The sequence below is a fragment of the Scardinius erythrophthalmus genome (assembly GCF_964197995.2).
Source record: "Scardinius erythrophthalmus genome assembly, chromosome: 23".
Taxonomy (NCBI): Eukaryota; Metazoa; Chordata; class Actinopteri; order Cypriniformes; family Leuciscidae; genus Scardinius; species Scardinius erythrophthalmus.
Window position 1 is genome coordinate 18,547,305 of NC_138243.1, and position 21,089 is coordinate 18,568,393.

Here is a 21,089-nt window from a genome sequence, read left to right on the forward strand (position 1 = left end):
CATTTTTATGTTATTGATCTTTATTTTCATAGTCATGTATATTTACATATATATTTTTATTTTTAACTGATTTTTATTTTTACTTAAAAAAATTGTAGCTTATCTTAACTTAAATATATTTTATTCATTTTTTTTTTAAATTAATGTTGTATTGCTGTGCATTACAAAAACTTCGATGTGTGAATATATAATAAAGCTCAAATAACAAAAATAGGCCTATATAAAACTCATTAACCCAAATCACAAAAACCAGGACACAGATTGACATTTAGTTCATTTAAACTTTATTGATTTACACACAGGACATACGCAGTCAAACATGAATGGCAGAGGGGGTTCCCTAAAAAGTACAGGATGTTCTGAACAGTTAGAGGAAATGATACGACTCGACTGTGGAAGCCAAGCAGATCACCCTGGGGTTTTTTTGCTGAATGAACATCTTTTTAATTTAATAACAAATACCAGTTGCACATATTAGATAACGACTGAACAGTTACATGAGAAAGGGAAAAACTGTAGAGCAAGTGCATATGAAGGGGTGGGCAAAAAGATCTGTCATAACAGAGTGTGTTGCAATGAGGTGTGTTCTTTTTGGATTCTCATTTTATTCAAGTGGACAAAACCAAGTGCGAGCGCGCGCACACACACACACACGCCCTTTAAGAGAAGGGCTACGGAGAGACACACATGAAACACGTCAATAACGCTCTCTGTAAACACACATATTGGAAATATTTTGACCCCATATATAAATACCCCACTAAAATGATCAATATCAGTTTGTTCAGTAATGCAAAAAAATAGTTATACAAATTATCCAAAAATAACAAAAACATCGACAGCGATTAAAAATAGAATGTCTTCTAGCAGGGATGAAAAAGCCCAAAATGTCAGACAGCCTACAGACTGTTGTCGCCGGGCGAATGTAACAGCCAACACCAGTCTGATAAGCTATCTGACACACTGGGAGAGACTTGTCCACACCAATAAAGACACATAATAAAGAATGAACTCACTTACCAATGATGAGGCGAGAGGGTGGGGCTGAAAGAGAGGCGTGGTCACTAATTCTAACAATGTAATGATTTAAATCCCGTTATGGAAGAACCGAAAGCTTTTCCCCTCATTTAGCGGATGTTGTGTGAGATAATCGAATGCAGTTTCTCCTTTCTGTCTCACCCTGACTGTGTTCCGAATCATAGCGAGGTGCCTAACAAGACAGCGTTCTGAGGGCATCAAGCTCGAACGTCCGAAAGACTGTCTCGCTGGATTTTGAGACACATCCTCTCTCGCGCGCTACCCTTCTCTCGCTCACTCTCTACCAGCAGTGTTGCCATATCCGCGTATTATAAGCCACATTTCATAAAGACGCTTAGAAATACGGCGCGTTGTGCTTTTTGGTTTATTTCTAGAAAACAAACGCGTGTTTAGGATTTCAACGTTACATGACTAGAATTCAACAAATAAAAAATGTTATGTTGTTTCATACAAATTATCATATGCATGTATTACAAGTTCTTTTGTCTGTTTTTTTTTTTATTTATATTAATTTTGATTAGTTAAAAGTGCAAACATTTCCATTTGTTTATCGATTTAGATAACATTTGTATAGGTTAAATAGCCAATTTAATTTAACAAAAGTAGCCTATATATTTATATAAAACATTATTTTGTTAATTAATGCAGTCAGGTTAGCGTTGCTTAATCTAAATAAATAATTCTGTAATCTAAATGATTTGAGGCTGATCAGTAAACTCGAGCCATTGAGTTCACTTGCTTTTCTCACGAGATCTGGCAACACCGCCTCATCCTCTACGCCAGCAGCGCGCAGTGCATTGAGTTCAGCCGAGGGTTCATTTAAGGTAACGGCAAAAGAAACTCCACACTGTTCCATTTTTTTATACGCCTGCAGCTTCCAGACTCACATACCAGGGCAGCGTTACAAAAAGGCACCGAAAAAACATTTCACAAGCAATTAAAAGAAAAAAAAAAAGACGTAAAAATAAGCAATGGACAAGACGTTTGCCTAGCCGCCTGATGTTATGCCACCAGTTCAGTGGTTCTTCATCTGGTCCCCGTGGCCCCCCAACACTGCACATTTTAGATGCGACACACCCTTTTCAGGACATAGAGCCTCTAATTGTGAACTGATGAGTTGAATCAGGTGTGTTAGATTAGGGAGACACCCAAAATGTGCGGTTTGGGGAAACCACCACTGCATTAGTTTTAAGCTAGATATCCGCATGTAAATTAAACTATTCAAACTATAAAAGAAGGAAGATAATTACCTTTCCAACTGCCAGACAATCCGTTAGTCAAATCCAATCGAGCATCTCTCACAGCAGCGAGCATCATCCAGTCCTCCAGCGTGACCGGATGCTCTTCTGATGTAAAGAATACGTGCGATAAGAAGCTATACGCGCGAAACGTGGCAGCCACCCACGCACATATGTGCCTGAACACAAACGCACTTCTTAATCTGATTGAATGCGTTATTGCATCTGGTGGAGTGGCCCTGTAGTGAGTCATGTGGTCGGTCACACACACACACACACACACACACACACACACACACACACACACACACACTCACTCACTCACTCACTCCTTCTCCCTCTCCTCTATGGATCTCTGGAAACAAAACAATAACTCTAGACGAAAGGAACATTATGATTCACCAAGCTTTTACAACACCAGAAGATCTTAGCTCAGAAAAAGTAATGCAATACAAGCACCAGTCAATATGCATAACATCTTTTAATGACTTTAAGAGTTGGTTGCATTACTTTACATTCACTTCCTGTTATGCCTTAATTTAATCGATTTTCGAATCTAGTATCAGAAAACCACTATACACTGGAATATGCAGCGATTCAAAGCAAATTTTTAAATTTAAAGCTAAAGTAATGCAGTTGGTCCCTTAAGTGTAACAGACCACAAACAACATAAGCCACAGCGCACCTTAACATCCCCACCAGTGGGATCAGATAACCTCTGCGAGACACAGAGCTGAGAACATGAGTATCTCAGCACAATCCGCCAGCTAACCAAGCACATTAAAAAGTAAAAATGTTAACCGATAACCATGATACAAAAAAAAAAAAAAAAAACAATAAAAATTGAGAAAAATAAACCTATTCTAGTGTTAACTTTCATCAGACTGAGGTAAAATTTTGGGTTTCTTGATTTAGTTTAGCTCTGTGTTTGCTGTTAGGTGCCATAAGTTCAAGATGCATCAGATGAGAAACAAACCACACTGATCATCATCTTCAGAAACCTGTAAGGAGAGAGAGAGAGAGAGAGGGGGAAAAAACAATCAATTATGCATATTCTTTACTGCATTAACTCATCAGAAACAGCTCAGGTTAAGCAGTCGCTCATCTCAACATGTGCATTTCCTTCCAATCTCTCCGTTCCTTTGCAACAAGATTTACGTTAGTGGCACGCGCACAGTGGCATCGCCTCTTCCTGCCGGTTGAACAAGCCCACAGCTTTCCTTAAGTAACTGCAGGAGGTTCAAGTTACCAGAAAAAAAGGGAACATTGTTCCAGAAACATCCGTAATCTCTCATTGTGCAACTTCATCTCTCTCTCTCTTTCATTTCCTCCTCCCACACGTACACACGCATGCACTCACGAGCTGGAAAAGCGCTTTAGATAAAACGAACGAATCGCACAGGGGCAGATGACGGTAAAAAAAAGAAGGTGTAGCTCTTTGTTTCCGTGCGCACTTGTGAGGGATCAGTGGCAGGAATCGAGAGTACAGCCTCAGCCACCCCCCCCTCTCCCGCTTCCCTTCCTAACGCCCCCCCCCCCCCCCTCTCCTTCTTTTACTCCCAGGGGCCCCTCCCGTCTCCGGCTGCGCTGGGTTCAACAGGGTTCGGCTGCCGAGAGGGGGGAGTTAGTGTGACGCGGGGGAGTGTCCGGTTCACTCAAAGAGCTCGGAGTATGACTCAGCATCCCTCCTCAGCCAGACCCCGAACAGGCCCCCGCGACCAACCACCGCACGGCCCACGCGGAGCCCCTGACACTACGGTCTGCCACATGCAAACAATAACACCTCACTGGAATCACACGGTAGAATAAAACCAGTCTCCAAGCGATAATTAGGGCAGGGAGGTAATTAGGATGTGGAACAAAAAAGAAATACGGGTGCGTGTAATAAATTAAAAGGAGGAACGGAGGGCAAATATACAAAAATACAAAAGCCACGTCTGTAAATTAGGTAAATTTAAGAGAAACTCTGTATGAGTGATGGGACTTACGATTGGAGTGGCCTCTCCTTTCGAGCCGCCCGCCCGTCCCGTCCGGTGTTGCAATTTTGCCCTCTGGGCCTCAAGGTACTCCCTGAAAGGCTTCTGTAGAGAGGCGCCAAACAGGGGAAGAGCTCTGTGACAGAAAAGAAGAAAAGGAGGAGGGGACGGTACAGGAGAGGGAGAAAGAAAGAAGGAAAGAAAGGGAGGAGGGGGGGGGGGGGGGGGGAGAGAGAGGTCACATAAATTTCACTTACCGACTCGAGAGGTCAGTGAGTTTCCTTTACCCTGCCTCTCCTTTCTCTCTCCGCTCGCAGACAGAGGGAGATAGAGACCGAGCTGTTACAGAGTTTATCCCAAAAGACAGAAACTCAAATAAGAGAGAAAAAAAAAAAAAAAAAACTGTAAAAGTACAGCTTGTTCTGGGAACTACATATCCTAAGCACTTAAAAAAATTACGGAGAGGAAAAAAAAAAAAAAAAAACACGCAGAGAGACGCACACAAATAGAAAGAAAAAAAAAGCTTGTCCTGAAGGCATGCTCACGCAGGGAGCCATCCTCACTCACACTCTCCTGTAATGTCCCTCAGCCAGGCTGAAGGAAGAAATGAATGATTTCTCAGAACTCACACATTTATCACCAGCGGTTCCTGTAAGAACTGGTTTCAGCCAATTAATGAGGAAGTAAGCCCATGGCGTGTCATTACTGGTCGAGAGAGAGTGTAAACCCCGCCTACTTGAGGCAGGAAGGCGGGGCTCTGTGAGAGACAGCCCATATTAGGAAACCCTTTTATGAGATTCAGTCACTACCTAACCATACCCCCCCCCTCCCCCCACGACACACACACACACACACACACACACACACGGAAAGGAAAAGAGAAGGAGATTGCCTTGGCATGGCTAAGCAAGCCAAGGAAATTAATTAAAAATAAAAAAAAAATGATATACCCTTTTTTAAACTTAAAGTAAGATTCTTCAGGGAATTTATTGATAAAATGACATTTGAGTCAGAATTCAACTTTTTTTTCATGACCTGATGCTCGTTGACACACTTGGACTTTTGTTTTATCACTTTAAAACGGTCATGTGCCCGATAACGTTCTCTTTGAACTCTACATTTCACAGACGCAAACAGGACCCTCTGCCCACTCGAGTTTCTGAAAGTGCAACTTCACGGATAAACAATAGATGAGCTCATACTGGTTATTTTGTTAAATCATTAACCAAACGCACTATCATTATCCACCCATCATGTGGGTTAACTAAGCGCAAACACATCAAGCCCAGAAAAAGCACAAAAGGAGAAGCAAAATGATGCAGGTTTATAAGGACGTTACTGAAAATCCACCATCAAAACCAACACCCACACACCTCAGAGGAGAACATACCAAAATCCAACCAACTGTAAACACACAGAGAAGCTAGCATTAGCACATCTGAAGCATAATCTCAGATCTAAACCTTCATTAGTTTTGTTTTCTGTCAGTGGGATTTTGGAGCACAGGTATAGCGAAATGCTGTTGCGCTAGAACAAAGAGTCAGATCAAAAACTTGTTTCTTTGTGTTTGAGAAATTGGCGGGCTCCAATCGAGCCTTGTCCGATGAGCCACGGTGAGTCAGTGCCTGTACGAGTCAGATATTACACTCCTACCAACAGTCAGAAGCACGCTACTAAAACATGAGGACTATCTCCATGTCCATAAAACAAGGATTTTCACTTTGCTTCTGGAACTTTCTAGGGCAGAGATTTCTTTGGAAAAACATGCCGGACTAAGAGATATATACTCACTGTCAACATTGCATGATCTGCTCATATTTGTATTTTCAGATGACAAAATGTTTTGTGATATGTCTTGGAAAATGCTTTTTTTAAAGGCAGACTTTGTTTACGGTGGAACCCATGCGATTTGTACAATGAGGGGCAATAAAAGTAAGTACTTGAAATGTTTCCAAAAATATTTCTGGCATGGTTTTGGAGTGAAAACATATTTTATGGTGGGAAAGTATTATTTCTGCTGAACAACAACCCTGAAAGTGTATATCATGAGGTTATCAGAAGAAAAACAATGTATAGCCGCAACAATAATTCTTGTGCATATCTGAGTAGGAGGAAAATTATTTTTGAGTTGTTACGACATGTAATGTACATTCTGCAGAGAGATGTGTTAGCTAATAATAAAAATCTGTGTTAAAAATGTATTTCATGCTGAATTAAATGATATAAATGAACAGACACCTCAAAACCTCAGATATTTCCAACACTACACACTAGCTATACATTTTTAATCAATTGCTAAAGTTGTCTCTGTCCCGTTTGTGAGTAAAAAGTAAAAAAAGTATTGTTGTGGCTGAAACTGTGAGTAATGTGAAATGGTTAAAAATGGAAAATTCAAAATTGAAGCCAATTATTAACTTGGCAAAAAAAAAAAAAAAAAAAATGTCCAAATTGCAAATAAGTCAATTACATAAACTGCTTGCTTTGTTAAAACTGTTTAAATGTGGGTTAATAAGGAAAAAAATACTCTAAAGGTGCAATTTCCTGTATTTAACTGTGTAAAAAAATTATAATAATACCTCTAGTCTACAGTGCACACTGTCTATGTATATTGTGGTTAAACATGTAATTTTCCCTAATAATTGTATTAATTGAAATGCGTGTTACACTGTTTTAATGTGTCGAGACTTGTTTTTCTGCAATTGCGTCATATTTTCTATTTTTAACTATCTACATCCTTTAATGTATGAAAATTCCTTTATGAGTTTTCTTAGGAAAGTAAAAGGCTTAACACTGCACAACACACATACAACTGAATTATCTAAAATACTGAAGCAATAACAGATCAATAATTAATTATTGTTCAAAATTAAAACTATTGTATGTTGTGTATGCAAAAAATGACCAGGGATGATGAGTCAATAATTAAAAATAACATTACAGTTATGCTGGATTTACAGGAAAGCCATGCGTCATTGTTTTTCAAATCTGTTCGCAAGACGGCTTTCTTGCAATGAGTAAAAAGCCAGCAAAACACTTATATTTGAAAAAGAGTTTCATTTTTTATTTTTTTATTTTTATGTATAAAAATTTTAATATCCATTAAAAAATGAAATAAAAATCTAGGGTGAATTAGTAATGTATCCTTTATACAATCTATCTATATGTTTTAAAAATCAAGCACTAATTATTTATAATTCACATCATATTGTATCATTTATTCTATCAATAAAAATCACAAAAAACCTCAAAACTGACAAGACTCTGAATCCGCACAAATACACTGCAATCACACAAAGACAAATACACCTTATGAGCGTGTCAGCAGATCAAAAGCCAAGTCTTCCCACAATGCCTATTCACTCACACCTAGGATGACTGCAGAAAGCTAACAGTGTTATCAAGGTTTGCCATATTGATTAGTATGGATTAGTCACATTTAAGTGATGCTGAGGATATGTTACGGCCAGTATTAAAGCACAGGTGAGCAGACGGGTATCTGAGGTCATTTCATTAGTACTGGCTCCTATGTGTCTGTCCATCTCCCTGCTGGGTGACATCAGTGACAGGAAATGGGAGATGATTCAAACTGCAGGGAAGGATGATGATCCTGAAGAACAGGATGATGAGGATGCCGGTCATCGGCGATGTGAAATGTAGAGCATGACAGTGCAGGCAACTTCTCCTCACGGCCTGTTTGACCGCACAAACTTCTGACTCGGCGAGCTCCAAGTCTTTGCTAACGTCAACAAGATCAGGCGAGAAAAATAAAGAAACAGAGAGAGCAACAGAAGCTCTCCAGACAAGGACAGATGACAGGCTGACACACTTTATTGAGGAGTGAGGCATGGTGGAGGAGAGGAAGACTGTGGGATTAGCTAAACAGATTAGCATGAGCGTACGCTCGAAACAGTAATTCTCTGGCTGAAATTAATTCAATTGTGGACAGTAGGAAATGGGTTTTCTTAGCAACAAACTTAACTGCAAATTCTATGCAAACACCTCAATTTTCACAATCATCCAAGCTAAACACAAGCTACCAGAACATACCAATACCTCTTCTAAATCTTAAAGGAGAACTCCGGTCAATTTTAACATTGAGCTAATTTTTTTGTAAATTTGGAGTGCTGTCAATTCAGAGAACAACGACAAAAATCGGTGTTGCCTACACCGTGTTATCCTCTTTTTAAAATTTGCACCCTGTTGACTTCAATGGGGCAAGTTTTAAACCAGCTTTTAGCCTCTTAACATCCTTGATGTGTCATTACAAGTGCACAGCTAATGTGAGTGATTCCTTCAGAGTGATCATGAGTGAATCTGACTGCAGTAGATGTGAAAGATATTAATAAAAATGATGTTATTTCAGCCAGCGCACATACCTGTATTTACATCCTGTTTTCGGTCGAAGTCCATAGTAATCGATTGTCGAGTTCACGCGCGTGATCATAGGTAACTAAACCTATGCGTGTGAACTCGACAATCGATTACTATGGACTTCGACCGAAAACAGGATGTAAATACAGGTATGTTTGCTGGCTGAATAAACATCATTTTTATTAATATCTTTCACATCTACTGCAGTCAGATTCACCCGTGTTCACTCTGAAGGAATCACTCACATTAGCTGGGCACTTGTAATGACACATCAAGGATGTTAAGAGGCTAAAAGCAGGTTTAAAACTTGCCCCATTGAAGTCAACAGGGTGCAAATTTTAAAAAGAGGATAACACGGTGTAGGCAACACCGATTTTTGTCGATGTTCTCTGTATTGACAGCACTCCAAATTTACAAAAAAATGAGCTCAATGTTAAAATTGACCGGAGTTCTCCTTTAAAGGGTTAGTTCACCTCAATTACTCACCCTTATATTGTTCCAAACCTGTAAGACCTTCGTTCATCTTCGGAACACAAATCAAGATATTTTTGATGAAATCCGAGAGCTCTCTGACCCTCCTAGCAACGTCATAACCACTTTCAAGGTCGTAAAGACATTGTTAAAATAGTGTGACTACAGTGGTTCAAGTGCGCAAAAAAACTAACAACAATTCATTCAACAATCTCTTCTCTTCAGTGTCAGCCTTGCTTCATAAAATTAAGGTTAAACCACTGTAGTCATGGACTATTTTAACTATGTCTTTACTCTTTACTACCTTTCTGGGCCTTGAAAGTGGTTAGGATGTTGCTGTCTATAAGGGGGACAGAAAGCTCTCGGATTTCATCAAAAATACCTTCATTTATGTTCTGAAGATGAACAAAGGTCTTACTGGTTTGGAATGACACGAGGGTGAGTAATTAATGACTGAAATTTCATTTTTGGGGGAACTAACCCTTTAATATAACAGAACATTACACTAACAAAGTCTCTTTCCTTTCTTCATTTTGCTCAAGAACGCATAAATAGGCCAAACACTTAATTTCAACAATAAACCTGCATTTTAAGTCCAATGCAAAGCATGCAACTAGAAATCCCCTGCCTGAATGAATACAATTATCCATGTTCTGTTGCAAATGCATATTTTACCAATTTAAATGTATTAAAATTAGCTTACAATTTGTGCAATTTGGTCATAATAATAAATACATTTTTAGTGTAAGTTGAACCAGTATAATGGATGCAAAAACATAAAGAGGCCTTGTAACGCCATTAACAGAATAACTTGTCAATACTTGTGTTTTACACACTGTAATATTTGGAGAGGTGACTAAAACATACCCAGAAGCAACATCATGCAAGAATAACTATGAGATCAGCATGCAGGAAGGTGAAAACAGGCAAACAACATGGGGATTTTTGGAGGTAAACAGGTTCCCGCTTCCTTTTTCTTCTCGTCCCTCTATAAAACAGTTAATAATTCTCAGTCACCATCTGACAACATTCTAATGACCTATCATTTCCTGTAGCCGTTACAATTTCTGTCTCTTATTCCCCCCCCCCCCCATGCTATTCATTTCCTTGAGACTGAATTCCTCAAGTGTTGAGTCACAGGTGACCTCTGACCTCAGGTCCCCTCTAAAGCTGCCAGCCAATGTTCCCTCTAAGCTGTGCTCGTGCACAGTCGCACACTTCTGATGTCGCTCCCGCGCAAATGAGAACAAATTCTACACAGAATGTAGACAAAAAAATGTGAGAAAAACCTTGACATTTAAGGAATCATAGTTAAACAAATGGATGGGATTTCAAGACCATTGATTTTCAGTCCAGAACTGAAGCTGTGAGAAATGGTATGCGTAAATATGCAGGGCTGACTAATTCGCAAGATACAGATTGCATTACTAGAGAATTTCTGTCATCTGCACAGGCAATGCATCATTGCTCTTTATCTTGTTTTATAATCTTGGTAAACGTTATCATGACAAAATGAGTAATCTTGAAGAAAACAAGAGTTTGAAAAAATCTTTTGAATGAATTAATTATTTTGATTATTAATCAGATTTAAATCAATCAAAGATGTTACCTGTGTGTATATATATACATATACATATACACACACACACACACACACACACACATACATACATATATATATGTGTGTGTGTATATATATATATATATATATATACACACACACACACACACACACACACACACACACACACACATATATATATATATATATACACACACACACACATATATATATATATGTGTGTGTGTGTGTGTGTGTGTGTGTGTGTGCATGCATCTGATTTAGTAATAATTAAAAATGTTATAATCTAAATTTATTTATACTGTATATTATTTAATAATTTGTCCTAATTAAATATATATACACATGTAAAAATAATAATTCTTTAGTTTATTATTTAAAAATGAAATATATATATTTTAAAATCATTAATTTATATTTTATTAATAATCTACATTTATATAATTAGTTTAAAATGTATATTATATAATATATATTTCTCTGTTCAGGTGGATGAAGGACACGCCCAATAAAAATAGGCTGTGCTCAGCAAGAAGAAAAATTAGAGGGAACAATGCCGCCAGCTGATGAGGACAGCCATTTTTAAATAAAGGGTGGAGAAGCACGGACATTTACAGCTTCTTACCAACTTAGACACATCTGTACGCACTAATGAATTAAGAGGCTTTAAAAAAGGCCTTGATCAGTTTGTCCTATAATCATTTACAGTGCAGTTATTTTAAAACAAAAGAAGGTATCGCTCTGAGGAGGAATTGATAACTGCACTGCTGTTCACCTCTGGTCTGGTTCTTGGTGTCAGTTAAAACTAGCTCCATGTTACATGAGGATCTTTCCCAATGACCTCATGAGCAAACCACGAGGACGCGTCCTGAATGGAGATCCCCGAACTCAGGGTATTAATCACTCTCTCTCACACACACACACACACACACACACACACACACACACACACACACACACACACACACACACACACACACATACATTGCTTTACGTGCTCACACTCATTCCTGTTTCTCCACCAGCTGCACCAGTCCCATGTTTAAACAGTAAGAATGAAGTAAAAAAAACAGACTAAACAAAGGAGAAGAGGAAGACAGAAAGAGAGGGGTGAGATCACTCCTATTTTGGAAAAGACTTATCAGCACGGGACTGGGAGACAGGGAATACTGATCTCGTCCCCTCTGGGGCTCTATGCCTGCTCAAAGGAGGAAAAAACTGAGTAATTATAGCACACTCATACAAGTGTCACTTCCCACCACACAGGCTAGACACTCGTCACCTCGAACGCACAAACATACGTACACAAAGCAGACAAGTGTGCTTACAAACTCGCACACCTCCACTAAAGAGTCAAAACATTTGGTTTATCCATGGACAGGGATCCATGTGAAATCAAAAGGCATTGGAACATTTTAGAGATGCACCGATCCATTACTCAGTATCGGTATCGGCTCCGATACTGCCATTCTTTGCCGGATCGGGTGTCGGTCAGACAGGACCGATTCAAATCCGATATTGTACGTATACTCTCTATTATTGTTAAGAACCACAAAAGGCACAAAAACATTTTAAAGCAACAAAGTTTTCATGCACTATATTATAAGTGTTCTGAAGCCATTCTATAGTATAATGTGAGTCGTTAAATTCAAGTTCACGTAAACGCTTCCCTCCGCACGATGAAACTCTCTTTGAGAGTTTCAGATTCAGAGTTCCTAATATACTTGATCTGTAGACAAAGGGTTATGGTTTCGCATAAAATTACTTCATCATGCTCTTTATCTCTAAATCATGTTACTTTCTACCAGGTGTCAGTTAGATCACAACATTGGAATAGAGAGCACTATGAATCGTTCTTCACAAGCACGGTAACTAGATATAACAGCATATAACAAATAATACATAGCAGATCTACAAACCTTTTCACTCATGCCACAAAGATCAGTTGAGGTCATCTGGATGATGCATTATCATGTTTACTGTTCTAACCTTGTCAATTCATAATAAAAGAGCCATGTTTGCAGCTGTGCCACCCTGACATACAATTCAATTATCTCAACAGCTTTAAAACTACTGATTTATTATATAATTTGTTTATATGAAAAGGTTACAAAACCTAAAATGATGCCATAGTATTTAGTTTTAATTTTGTATTATTAAGACACCATTTTAAATAGATTCTTTGTCTGTTTATTTGTTCAGACAATTGCATCACCTGACATTTTTGGTGTATAAGATAACAAAACATAAAAGAATATGTATTATTTAAATGTACAACAAATGAGTTCAAACTAAATAGGTTTTATAGATTAAGTGTCACATTTCTTTTCTTTTTTTTAAAGGAAATAATGCACTTGGACACTTAAGCACTTCATGTCATTGAGCCATATATACATTTCTTCACCGCTGCCTTAGAATTTGGTTAAAACATGTTTCTCAGGAAACATTTCGAAACAGCTTTTGCTTCTGTAATGTCCCTGTGAGGGCTTAAATGCTGTCTCCAAATCGGCTGCTCACTTGGTTTTGGAAGAGAGCGATGAAACCAGCGATGAAAGCTGTTTGTGCCAAAACATCAGCTGAAACTTTCAATTGACATAAATCATTCCTATGTACCCATGCAACAAGCTAGGGCACGAGAGATCAGCCAGACATCAGGCATCCTTCAAAGCGAGCTCTGATTGCACGGGAACACAATTCACAAAATCAAAAGGGTGGACTGTCTACTGACTCACTGGAGGACCAAACATGCCCAGCATGACTGTGCGGGCAAGGCCAGGCTGTGGTAAAGCTGGGGTGTCTAGTTCAGGAGGATGTGAGGATGGTGTTGCCACAGTCCACCCTGTAATGCCCTTCCCTTCCTCTTAATCACAAAACACTGGCACTTCGGCATGGTCATGAGACACACTGAGTCTGCAATCTGCATATTCCAGCTGACCACTGCACTGGAGACCCTCTATAACTGTACAGTTAAAGTGGAAAAGACGTTACCAATGATGCTATTAATAACAGATAAATAAACATTACGCTCATCAAAGGTCAATTTCGTTATAATGAAAATGGTGCAAACAAGTAAACAGGATATTTAAACGTCAGAGCAACACTCAGAACAGCATCCAATGTTGACGCACTTGCGGCTGATCTGCCATTGTAGCTAAAACAGACGTGAGATATAGGTTCATGCAACGAGACTTGTATTTGACGGGAGTGATGATTAAGAACAAGAGTTTTGAAACGGAAACACACACACACACAAAGACAGCAGCAACAGAGATGCATTAATATACATTTATCAACACAAATATATCACACAGGGAAACAAATATGGAATAGCCTGATAGGACTACTGAGAAAATACTAAAGGAAGGAAAAAAATTGCCTTCCAATTAGGTCAATTTTAAGGTTACGGAGGGTGCAAGCTGGGGTATAATAAAGATGTCCTGAAAAGTGATCTGATAAATTTCAGCATACCAGCTTACTCCTGGAACCTGCAACCTTTAGCGGAACGTAAAAAGAACGTTTCCTGAAATCCAATCAAATCCAGCCTATTGTCACCTGCATTGTCGCTCGCGACAGAAGCATGCCAAGGTTGTCATAATGACATTTCACCTGCACACAACTTTTATTCTGAAACATGCAGAAGAGTTATACGAGACGAGTGCATTCACACACCTCCAGAGCTGTAACCGCACAGGAACGGTGCTCTCATACAGTCATACAGTGAGGCAGCTGTAGGTTGAGTTATCCGGTGAGCTCTAGGTCTGCGGGTAAACCGTGCTCACCTTCAACAGGATGTCACTTAACCAATCACCCGTGACACAGACAAATAGATGAACAGAACCCAAAGCAGATAACTATCATTTAAAATGTTTTAAACCAACAATATGATAGCATGAACCAACAATATGATAAAGTAATCACAGTTTTAAGAAGTCCTATTAGGATTTTTCTTAAGCACAATTAACTATAATTTGAATATAGTTATGAATATAAATCTTCTTAGATTTATAGATTGTTCCCATTTATACATTTAATTTATACTATTCATTTCAAGTAAGAAAAGAGCCTTACACTAGTTGATTTATTCTAATTTATTTTGTCATTTCAGATGCGTTAAAACATCAGCATCAAAACTACAATATGTGAATTTGTACTGTACTTTGCATTCACAGGGGTTAAAGCAAAAAAACAAAAAAAAAAAACACATTTTGACTGAAAAATTTTCCTCGGCCAAACCCCATTCCACAGCCTGTCACACACCCAGTTTAAGATCAGTTTTTTCTTCTTCTTGTAATTAGGAGTATAGTGAGTACATGCTTTACCTTCACAAATGAAATACTCAAAGAACATTTGCAATTAAAGAAAGGCCGTTTTGAACTGCATTTCTATTATTTACACATTTTATGAAATTTCAATGTTTTCAATCTAATGCTTTTACAAGACTTGACTCTTTGTGATGTAGTCATCGTTTCAACACTTTTTATTTCTCAAATAATAAAAGCCAACAGAGCTTTTTCCGAAAAGTGAGCTAATATCACAAACTATGTAACAAACTATCACAAACTATGTTTTTAACCTAGCCATTATAAATAAATAATGTTATTTTTTTATTTTATCTATGTTGATTATATGAAAAGTGAACAGCATGATGAGTAAGATAGGATCATTAGATGCGCAATATATCGGGAGACATATGGAGTGGGTCAGACATGACTTTAACCACTTCATTAAGTTTTGTTTTGTATAAAGCCTTTTTTTTAAAGTGAATTTCGTTTTGTATAAATTGTATCTTAATTTTAATCAATGTTTCATCAATCAATCACCTAGATTTAATAAATGAGAAGCAAATATAGCAGACAATATAATCAGGACATGGAGGCACCAGCGCGATATTGCACTGCACTTGAACTGGAGCGCGTCTCATAAATGAACCGAAACTCAGCGTATAGGCTACTTCACAGGCATGATATATATATATCTATATATATCTACATCTATATATATATATATATATCTATATATATATATATATATATATATATATATATCAGGAATGGAAAACCCAGAGTGGATTCGGAGCGGAGTGATTACAGAATGCTTAGAGTGCAGAAAGGAACGCACTTACGCTCCACTCCAGGCTTTGATCACATCCCCCTCAGCAGGGTGAATACACCTCATCTTTCCTTAATTTAAGACCTATTCAAACGGAAATGAAGACATTTATTACACTATTTGAGAAATGTAAGCATATTTACTGCCTAAAAATGATGAAAAGTGAATTTAAGACACAAGGACAGGCAGGAACCCTGCAATTGACGAAAATCCATCGTAGACTTGCTGCAATTAACGGAAATCCGTCGTAGCGACAGATAACTTTAATCCCTGATCATTCATATACTTTCTCTGGAACAATCAAAAAGAATATTTCCAGACCCATCCCCCTCCAATTTCTTGCCAAAATCATGTAATTCTGATAAATAAATAAGCTAATAAATAAGATCCTTTAATATACACAGATATAAAACATTTAAATGAAATGGATTTCCAATGTAAATAAACTTACATGCGAGAAAAGGGATTTACCACTCTTGTGGGGTCATGCAACAAGAAGGGTGTTGTTAAAAAACTTAGTTTAACGGTAGGCCTACTTAGTTGTACGGCACGAACAAAGAACACATGCATCTAGAGCTCTCTAAGCTGAAGAATTTAACAAAATGCCCCTCCTTTTCCCCTAAATGCACAAAATATACTGTCATGTGATTCAAGTTTGGTTCTGATTTATCTCAAACTGTAAAAAAAAGCACCTATACATTGTTATGCAAATGTTCAAAATTCCTGCGTGGTGTGCGACACGCTTCTATTTTCAAACTGCTGCGCGTGAAAACAACCCAGCCCCCAAAAATCCCCCTTTTCGCACTTACATTGACCAAACATTGACCCCCATGCACAGTTTAAACATGTCTACCTGAAAGAGGACGGTAAAACAGGCTCATGACTCAGATTCTCAACTGGACGGGGCTGCAATGACTCGCACGGCTTCCCGCATGAAAAGAGGCCTAGGGCAGCAGCTGCAGATAAAGCTGTCATCTTGCTCACATCTAATGAAATAAGTCATTGATCAATTCTGTTCTGTCTTGCTGGTTAAAGCCTTAGTAAGACAATTAAAGACCGTTGTTCACTGTTTAACGCTTGCAAAGCCTAGTTTCTGTAGTGCACTGTGCCACGTCGCAAGTGTTCAACTTGATGTGCAATCGGTTTATTCATCCCCTTGTGATTCTGATCCAGTATCTGCCTACTCATAAATATTTAGAATAAAGGGCTGATTATTGTGTTGTGTATTATTACGGTCAGTATTTTGTAAGACAACTCTTACTAACATTCCAGTAAAAAGCTCGATCACCACCCAGTCACCCTCCACAGGGACTCAATCCTGAGACCTTCTACTCAATGCAGTCTTTGTCCAGTGATGCCTCTCGAACAGGTGACTTTGCCCTCTGTGCTTTTCCAGAAAAGAGCAAGAATTTAACTCCTCAATGCCAGGAATGCAACAGAAAATTAGTTGTTTATGACCACAATTTTAAACCAATGAGCGTACCAGAAATAGCAAGGGTGGTCAGTTAGTAATGTCCCCTATTAGCACTGGAATGAGTTGACCAATCACATTAGACGACTTTAGCTTTGATTTCTCCTGTCAGGAATATCTCTTTTCCCATCCGTCCACTGTTTTCTCTACTTCTCTTATCTGTCTTGGCTAGTCACCATCAGTCACATTTAAAGTACTTTAATAAAAAACAGGGTCATCTGCATATTCTTTAATCTGATAATGTGACTATTCACGAATGTTCTTAAGGAACAGCAGGAGATGCTGCCAGATGGAAATGTATGAGGTGCATTTAGAAAGGAAGCATTCCTCTGTTAATCAGTTAGCCGCCACTCACTTTGAGCTCATATACTGAGTTCATGACTATCAATACAATTCTTACAGCAAGTTGTATTTGAATAGGCACAAAATGAGCCACACACAAAAGCGTTTTTTGAATGAAAACAAGCGCCTGGCTTCACCAATCAACAGTTTTGACGTGTTATCATCGATGGGAGGGGTTAAATGAGGTGAGACCACAGACTGTTTCAGTATGATTTAACACAGGAACACTCTAAGCCAACACCTAAAGGTATAGTTTAGCCAAAAATGAAAATTCGCTCATCATTTACTCGCCTATATCTTTTCTTTTTCCAAAAGTAGATGTTTAACAGATTATCTGAGCTGCTTTATTCTGTACAATGAAAGTGAATGGGGTCCAGGGTCAAGCTTTAAGTCTTTCAAAGCCATATGAAAGTTTTAAGTCGTTATTCTCTGAATATGTTTCTTTACAGCTTTGGTCTCCATTCACTTTCATTGTATGGAAGAGAGCAGCTCAGATGTTCTGCTAAATATCTCATTTTGTGTTGCACGGAAGAAAAAATGTCAGTAAATGTGACAACATTGTCGTTTCTTTTATTATTCATCCTTTTTTTTTTTTTTTTTTTTTTTACACAACCTGAAAGCAAGCCCATACAGACGGAGCAGTTTCATATCTACAAGCAAGCCGGCCCTTGGCAAGGCATTAGATCTCACTCACGATTAGCCTGCAAATCAGGAAATAACAACAATAAATAGCATTAATATAAGAGAACAATAAGCCACAATCCATCTGAAACAAAGAAAAAGACTTAAACAGGAAATCAAAGCCTTTGAGGACTACTAGACTACAGTAATGTCAAATCATGCATAGTCTGAAGATAATTTGCACTGAGTGAACAAGGACACGGTTCCATTCCAGTAATTGCTTGTTTTCATGTTTTGTTCCGACTTTTGAATTCTCCCCCCCCCCCCCCCCCCTCCAACATCCTGTAAAAAGCTGCTTCAGGACCCTGGTATCTCCTCACAATAGATAATTTGGTTAAGTGTAGTTCCACAAAATAAAGCGAGACTTTAACTTATTGACGTCACAGTTATTTAGCAACACAGGTCCTCACAAATCAGCTTTTCAGAGACTTTGCCAAACTGTAATGCATAAAATAACTCTTAACTGCATAGATAAAAGATTTTCCATTATCAACAATTGTAATTTATAGATATTCCACTTTAAGACAGGACAATCCATATAGCAATACACATACAGTTATAGAACACACACTGACCGGACTGAAAACAGACATCCATCATTTAATCGTGTGTTTGTTCTTCATTTAAACAATTCTTTAGGGCTACCTCGGCCAAAACCATTGACCTGGTCATGAAATACAACACGTGCAGAAACCGTAGCCTACATGTTTTTTAAAATTCTTGGCAAACAATGCATAAATGCATTTCATTGGTATTAATCTTCAAATAGTAATGGATGTGTCTCCTCTATGTCCCACAGATAGGATGCATTAAATAGAGCTGTTTTTCTTGTTCCCCTTTTTTTTCTTTGGACAAATATTTTGAAGCTATTTTTCCATCTATAATATCTTCTCATTGATTGAACTTTGCTTTGAAAATAGTAAATGAGTATTTCTTGTTATTGAACATACTATTACATGTCCATTTATTACAGTACAAATAATTAAATTATTTTGTTTCTTTTTCAATTCTAGAGACTTTAAGTACAAACATAATTACTGCTTTCCTGTTTTTTAAATGTAATGAGCATTTATAAAATCTGTTACATATAGTATGTGCTTCAGAACCAGCAAATTAACAACAACAACAACAACAACAATAAAACACAAAAATGCCAGCTAATAAAAAATATTTTTCACCAGATTCTAAGGGTCAGAATTACACTAGTACATAAACTGGCACGTAGAATCACTTAGAAAATGAATTATGGAAATCACTATACTTTAAATAATGTTTTCTTATATCTTAAATATAAAAAGGTCACATAATCTATGGCTTGCACATTGCTCACAATTCAGGGTCTACATCTTTACCGTTATACATTCAAACTTAAATGAATGTGTCACATGTGTGAATGAAGCACATTTACCCTGCTAAAACGGCAACCTCATGTATAAGAAATGAAGAATTTACTCAGTTTCACTTTGAGGGAAAGAGAACTGAAAGCTTATCCCATATTTGCATCACCCATAAAAATCCTGTTTACATGAAATACACCAGAAATTCATCTTAGATTTCACATCACCATGTTTATATCTTTGAACTTTTCAATGATGGTATAATGTATCAAAATGACATGGCCACAGTGTCTATAATATAATATCACATATAATAGTTTTAATGATAAACAGGATTCAAAAAAGCCTTTAAAAAAATTTAAAGTCTCACACTTTCTGAAGAAACATCAACGCTAGTTTACAGGCAATTCATTTTTGTGACATGCTTCCACAACGCCAACAACAAGATACGGTGATTAAAGAAAGTAAAACCAATAAAACAAATGAAACAAAAGCATAGAGTTATTGTGAAACAGAGTCTTACAGTTTTAACAGTTGTGTGAGAAAGAAATACTTACACACCCTGTTTGTCACAGTAATACAAAAAAATTTTTGAACAATGGTTTGTGATCTAATACATAACATAAGGAAAACACATAACAGACATTTAAAAAGATGTGCATGTCTTTAAGCTGTATAATTCAATGATATGTCCTTGATTTTCTCATTAATGTACAAAATAAACTGATTTATCGTATGATAATTCAATAGATACACTGATAACCTTCACTTCACAAATTCAATTCATCTGAAAGGATTGTCTCAGGAAAAATGTCTTTCCTTAAATTCACATAACTATAAACAATTAAATAACACTTTAAAAACACTGTACTAACGTTATTAAGTTGAACAAAGTTCAGTGATTATTGATGGATTTTTTCACACCAATAAAATCAAGGAGAAGGCTATACAGAAGCAAGGCAGGACAATAAATATAGAGGAAGAAGAGTTCGTAAGTAGAAGGTAGTAAAGAGGTAAACATTAACATTTGTGCCATAAAGCACAGGATACGGTGCAACACACCATCCAGGCCTGAAACAGGAAGGCCCGTATGACTTTTTAACTGGGTTACGACTAAATGCTAAAAATTTATTGCTCCAGAAATTTTATAGCGATGACAAGAATATTCCAGAAATAACAGCATTTTATTTCTATTTCATTGCGTGATGTTTGGATAATTGTAGTGTAAATCTAAATGCTCTCTATGGGATATTTATGAGCTGAGTTTAAAAACTAGTAAATGCACACACACTTTCATGTAAGAGAGCTGAATGTATAGCGTTGTTCTGCCAAAAATGTGAAATCTGGAGAAAGGAGGACAGAGGAAACCAATTTAACTTGTTTCACCGACAGAGAAAAATGACTTAAAATGGCAGTAAATAAAATTAATCTTTTGATGCCTTGAGGAAAAATGAGGAAGGGAAGCAAGATCTT

The 21,089-nt window shown here is 37.5% G+C and overlaps 1 protein-coding gene across 1 annotated transcript in view; it reads right to left on the bottom strand.

The window, feature by feature from the left end:
• Positions 1-1,542: 1,542 nt before the first annotated feature.
• The window catches only part of LOC308683424 (uncharacterized protein), a gene marked incomplete at its 5' end in the record, with an annotated part of 38,702 nt that continues 19,155 nt past the window's right edge, over positions 1,543-21,089 (bottom strand). The window contains 2 exons of the mRNA XM_081353896.1: positions 1,543-3,277; positions 4,265-4,386. Coding sequence (XP_081210022.1) covers positions 3,226-3,277; positions 4,265-4,386 — 174 coding nt within the window. The 3' untranslated portion in view covers positions 1,543-3,225. The remainder of the gene's footprint in view (positions 3,278-4,264; positions 4,387-21,089) is intronic.